The sequence below is a fragment of the Arachis ipaensis genome, chromosome B10, assembly GCF_000816755.2.
Source record: "Arachis ipaensis cultivar K30076 chromosome B10, Araip1.1, whole genome shotgun sequence".
In the NCBI taxonomy this organism is placed as follows: Eukaryota; Viridiplantae; Streptophyta; class Magnoliopsida; order Fabales; family Fabaceae; genus Arachis; species Arachis ipaensis.
Genome location: NC_029794.2, coordinates 2,042,910 through 2,049,463, shown reverse-complemented (window position 1 = coordinate 2,049,463; position 6,554 = coordinate 2,042,910). Strand labels below are relative to the sequence as shown.

Below are 6,554 nucleotides of genomic sequence, written 5' to 3'. Positions count from 1 at the left end.
CTTATGATTAAATTGAAATATTTATATATTATAATCTGCTATGATGAAGACCACTGATTAAGTAGCAAAGAATAAAAAATGATTAGAGTTAAAAGTTAGTAAGAAAATTTATTCTAAATGTCTTATTCAGTTTCTTAACTAATGACCTTATTAACAACAAAAAATCAACATCAATGGCAATCTATTACATATATAACATTTTGGCTAGGTAAAACAAAAGTTACAGGAAGGTAGTTTATTTTATGTGCATGTCGATTGTGTATCAAAAAACATTTATGGCCGAACATACATTTGATCATAACAAGAAAGGGAACCTTAATATATATAATATATAATATAAGATAATAAAGTTACAACCATAGAAATGGTCATGGAGAAAAGAGAGAGGCCATTGAAAATGGCAAGGTCGTTTACTAGTTATATGATATTTGATTTCACATTTCATGGTGTCTTCCTACTTCCTCTTCTTTTATTAGTACTTCAGTTTTCATCTCAGCTTGCAAACTGTGGCAGCATAGTTAAGTATCTTCCAGGGTTCCAAGGACCCCTTCCTTTTCTGCTTGAAACTGGGTCAGTTTTACACTATAAGATCATCTAACTTGTTTTATGGTTTTCTATTTGATGCATTAATTTGAATCTTCATATGTACAAATTATTAAACTTGATATCAGATATATTGGGGTGGGTGAAGATGATGATGTGCAGAGTTTCTACTATTTCATTGAGTCAGAGAACAATCCTAAGGTGGATCCTCTCATGCTATGGCTCACTGGTGGTCCTGGCTGCTCTGCTTTCTCTGGCCTTGTCTTTGAAATTGGTAATAACTGGTAGCGTTTGTTTTGAGGTACTGAGACAGAGACTGAAAGACTGAGACTCAGTATCGTGTTTGTTAGTTCAGAGACTGATACTAAAATTTCTGTCTCTGTCTCTAAAATTTCGGTATTTCAGTACCTCCAAAAAGTAAAGACACAGGGGACTGAAATTTTTAGAGATGGAGACTAAAACTTTAATAACATTTTATACGTAAAATACTTTCATTTCAATTAATTAATTCTAATTTTATCCTTTGTGCAAATTAAATTAGAGTTTCATTCTTGTTTCAATTTCTGTCTCCCATTTTGCACCAAACAGAATACTGAGATTTATTTCAATCTCAGTCTCAATCTTTCCGTCTCTGTCTCTCCACCAAACGCTAGTCTCTTTCTCTCAGTCTCAGTCTTTCTATCTCTGTCTCTCCACCAAACGCTACCTAAAACAGAATTGTGATGCACTGATGCATCATTAATATAAGTTCAATTCATCATTCATATTCTTGAATCTTTGATAGACTAGTTTAATTTCTTGGTCATTCTATATGCTAATAAACCATATTTCCCTCCATTATTGCAGGTCCACTTACATTTAAAAATGAAGAATATAATGGGAGTCTGCCTAATTTGTATTTGAAGCCACACTCTTGGACAAAGGTGTGAACTTGCATCAACATATATAATCTAAAGTTTTTGAAAATAATCTGTTTCATCAAATATCACTAATATTTATAACAATTTTTCTTGGTAGGTAAGCAACATTATATTTGTAGATTTGCCTGTTTTAACAGGCTTTTCTTATGCCAGAACAGATTCTGCTGCTCAACGAAGCGATTGTTTACTGGTTAATCAAACTCATCAATTTCTTAGAAAGGTATTTACCAATGATTTTATTGGTTTTAGCTTTTCACAGTTTACTTCACACTCATTACCTTATTTTTTTTGTTTCTTCAGTTTTGTTTGCAGTTATATCAATTAGTCTATTAAGCTTTAATGTTGTTAAATGTTTGTAGTGGCTGATTGAACATCCAAAATTTCTATCACATGAAATTTACATTGGTGGTGATTCATACTCTGGTATTCCTATCCCAGCAGTTGTTCAAGAAATTTCACAAGGTAAAAAACTTGTACATGGTTTATGCAGTCAAAATTAGAACCATTAACATGCATATGCAGAAGTAGTATTATCCCACAAATTCTCATGTTTTCAGGAAATGAAGAAGGGGTCCAACCATGGATTAATCTCCAGGTTTGTATTATAAATTAAATTCAATCTTAATAATGTAAACTTTCTTTTGTTTTTTACAATGATCTCATGGAATTTTAGATTCATAAAAATGGACATTGGTAAGAGGTTGTGTATTCTGCATTGTTTATTCAATACCAAAACTCAAGATTAATTGTGGTATGTTCTTTCCTTCAGGGATACCTGCTGGGAAATCCTGTAACAACTCGAACGGAAAAGAATTATAAAATCCCATTTGCTCATGGAATGGCACTTATTTCTGATGAACTATACAATGTAGTTTAAAAATATAATTTCTCATAAGCTATTCCCTTTAACATTATAGTATAAAAATGTAGATGCTAACATATCTCTATTACTTGTCTAATGAGCAGTCACTGCAAAAAAATTGTAAAGGAGACTACATAAATATAGACACAGAAAATGTGTTATGTTCAAGAGACATTGTTTCCTTCAACAAGGTACACACTGCATCCATTGTTTTCTTGCTATCCAAGTTTTGTCAGCAGAGTTTAGTCCTAAACACTTTCACAAAGTTAAACCACTCTTCCATTTCCACAGGCTATTGAAGGACTTAATTCAGCACAGATTTTGGATCCGTTATGCGAGTACATCACTTCGCCTAAGCCGGAGAAATTTTCTTGGAGGAGAGCTCTAACTGAGAACAAGTATTCCAGGAGTTTCCTTGCTCCTCCCCTGACATTGCCACCATTAAGCTGCCGTGTAACCTTTTCAGCCTTGCATGCCTTTTCCAATTTCCATGTACTCATGAAATGATAATTTGATGCATCATACACTTTTTTGTACACTAACTAATTAACTTTCCTCATCATTATAGAGTTATGCATACTTCCTTTGCACTTATTGGGCTAATGATGATAGTGTTCACAATGCTCTCCACATAAGAAAGGTATAACTGATACATTTGGAAGCAAATTCTTGTCACATAGCTATCAATCCAACCATAATTTAAAGCTTTTGGTTGTATGAGCTGCAGGGAAGCATCGGCGAATGGCATCGCTGTACATGGAACATACCTCACAAGCTGGAAATCTATAACAGCTTTGAGTATCATGTAAATCTCAGTCAAAAAGGCTATCGTTCACTGATATACAGGTCAGTGTTTTTGCTAGAAATAACCCCTAGATAGCCTTTAAAGTGCCTGATAATCCTTGCTCCTTGAGCTAGCTTCGGAGGTCGAATTAGACCCCTTGCAATTCTAATATATTGTGTGCAGTGGTGATCATGACATCACAGTTCCTTTCTTGTCAACTCAAGCATGGATAAGATCCTTAAACTACTCCATTGTAGAAGACTGGAGACAATGGCAAACAAATGGACAAGTAGCAGGGTATTCACCCAACTAAGTCCTAATCATGTTGCTATAAAGTTACCAAGGTGTATGTATTTATTTACATATGAAACAAGCTAATTAAGTTTTGTACTTTTTGGTTTTCTATCCAAGTATAGATACACAAGGACTTACTCTAATAGGATGACATTTGCAACTGTGAAGGCAAGCCTTGTGAATTGTGATTCAAAGTTGTCATATAGATTTTCCTTTATTGGTATCTTATATGAATCATTAACAACTTTGCATTTGCAGGGTGGTGGCCACACAGCACCAGAGTTCAAGCCTGAAGAATGCTTTGCTATGTACAGCAGGTGGATCTCTAAGAGGCCTTTGTAGTAGGGGTGTCTGCAGATCGGATCGGATCGGGTATGATATCCGTACTCTTTAGTGCCGGATCCGATCCGATCCGTACATTTGCGGATCGGATATATCCGCATAATTAAACATTCTCTTTTTAATCATATTTCTATGTAAAAGAATTCGATAAAAATATTTCTTTCGTAGTTTTAAACTTATTTATTCCTAAAATATTTTTAATCAAACTCTCTCTAAATAACAAAAATAAAATAATACAATATATGAATAATAATTACTAACTAAAACATACAAACAAGTAAATATAATACCAAACATATATATATTTATTTATTTATTAATTATTATAGTGCGGATCTGCAGATGTAGAGCAGATATCCGCGATCCGATCCGATCAATTTGCGGATCAGATCGTATCCGCAATTTTCGGATTAGATGCGGATATTTACCGCGGATCTGCGGATACGATGATCCATGGACACCCCTACTTTGTAGGAATTAACCAAAAACGTATTATATGTGTATATGTGAAAATAAAAATCTGCAGAATAATGAGCAGATTTCATTCATCATGTTCTTCTTTCTGGTACTCTAATCATTTTCAAAGAATAAAAGAAATTATGTTATGTAATTACATTGACATTTGACAATTTGACATGCAATCTGGATGGCATGCCTTGTGGGACTCCCCCTCTTGACTTTGATGGAAGAATAATGTACATCTTCCTACTTGTCTTTTAATAGTAAATGAAACACTATTTATGAAAGGAGACTTTGATTGAGACATTAAAAATGTCTTTTTTTTTTTTTTAAGACGTTTACATGTGTTATAATATTATTGGACGTCTTTATTAAGTTGATTAATAATTTATTTTTTAATAAACCATAACAAAAAATCAGTTTATTATAACAACAATAATAAATCCAATTGTGCGCACTATAATTATTAGACTCGATTTTATCCGATCGATTTACACAATCTAAACCGAATCATATTTAAATTTTTTGATAAAAAGATAAATATATCCCTAAACTTTGTTTTAAGAAAACAAAAAAAAAAACCATGATCCAGTGTGTTATGTAAATTGGTCGGTTCGACTGGATCTGATAACAATTGGATTTATTGTTATTGTTATAAAAAAATCAATTTTATTCTATTTTATTAAAAAATTTAAAAATAACCGGTTCATTAATACGTCCAATAATAATATAACACAGAAGTTTTTTGACAAAAAGACATTTTATGTATTTTTATGGAAGCAAAATCAGAAGTTTGCTATAGCCTATAGGAACCTAACCCAATAGTGCATCATTTGTCAAATGTCAATATCACATATCACACACACATATATATATATATATTCTAAATCATAGGCATAAGATAAAGCATGTAATCTCTTTGGTCCTTACTATACATTAGTCTAATTTTTTATTTTGATAAATTCTGCCCTATGTTGCACCAAACAGAAGAAATAAAAAGCCGTTTTCATGATCATCTAGCAACTTCAGCATCTATCCTAAAATCCCACCACAAAGATCCCACCGCCAATAAGCCACTGACATTCGTCACCTTTATTTTTTTTTTTTATGGTACATAAAAGAATTCGTAATTTTTAAGGGAGTATATATTCAAATAGATTCCTAAAAATTTTTGAAACAAACGTTTTTATTTTTAAGAAAATTATATTATACTAAAGTTTTTGGACTTTATAAAAATAAGATATATAGATATTTCTGTTATATTTTTGAGAATTTATTTGTCTAAATAAAAACAACGACATTGACTAAAGTTAAAATTTATATGTCTTGTTTTTATAAAATTTAAGAACTCCAACGTAATAAAATTTTTTGAAAAACCAAAACATTTTATACAAAATTTTTTAGAGACCTATTTGAATATGTAATCTTTTAAGGTTTAGTTTGGTAAAGCTTTTTGAAGAGGTGCCTGTACTTTTTAAAAGCTCAAGCTCTTCATTTTGTGTTTGGTAAATTAAAAAAATCATGTGCTTGTGCTTGTAGCTTTTAAAAGATCGGGGTACTTTTGAAAGCACCTAAGATAGAGCTTTTCAAAGTTGGCTTGTGCTTTTCAAAATTTAAAAGTCTAATATAAACTCGTATGTTAACTAATTTTCAAATTTAATGCTTTGCATTGATGTCTATTATACTATTTTTAAATTTTAAAAGCTATTTTACCAAACACAATTGATGTTGCTTATGTTTATTAAAAGCTATTTTTAATTTGATTTACCAAACATAAATGCTACAACTTTTAAAAGGCGGCCACTCCCATACACACGACATAAACGTCTTTTTTTACGGACGATGAGGTGGATAGACTAGTTAATTGGCATGTGTCTATTGTTTATAATATTTTAAATTTAAAAATTTAGAGGAGATATATTTTAGTTTAATAATTTAAAACAAACAAAAAAAATTGAACAAAAGAATTTATTCTTTTTTAATGTAGGAATAATTTTTTTAAAGTAATATTCCTTGTCAAAGCATCAATCTTAAAAAAGTAGTAGAAGAAAATACACATAATTAAAGCAATCAAGTAGAAGAAAAATTGAAACAGACATAAGTAAGTGCATGTTTGGGCGCTATTATTTTGTTAAAAAAAGATATTTTTTTAATAAAAAAATATCTTTTTTATTTTTTAACGTGTTTGACAAATTTTTAGTAGTAAAAGTAAAAGCACTGGTAAAATCAAAAAAAGATCTTTTTTGAGAAGCTGTAATTTACATCTTTTTTTAAAAGATCTTTTTTTCTTAAAAAAAAGATGTTTTTTATGTAATAAATAAATAAATAAATACTTTTATATTGTTATACC

At 30.8% G+C, this 6,554-nt stretch overlaps 1 protein-coding gene across 1 annotated transcript; it reads left to right on the top strand.

Annotated features, from left to right (window-relative positions):
• LOC107621632 (serine carboxypeptidase-like 12) lies at nt 365-3,745 on the top strand. Its single transcript, XM_021112879.1, has 13 exons — nt 365-570; nt 672-817; nt 1,390-1,466; nt 1,561-1,683; nt 1,823-1,925; nt 2,021-2,058; nt 2,233-2,331; nt 2,430-2,516; nt 2,617-2,778; nt 2,894-2,965; nt 3,053-3,171; nt 3,293-3,406; nt 3,526-3,745. Exons 1-13 carry the CDS (start codon nt 365-367, stop codon nt 3,743-3,745), a joined length of 1,566 nt encoding a protein of 521 aa, XP_020968538.1.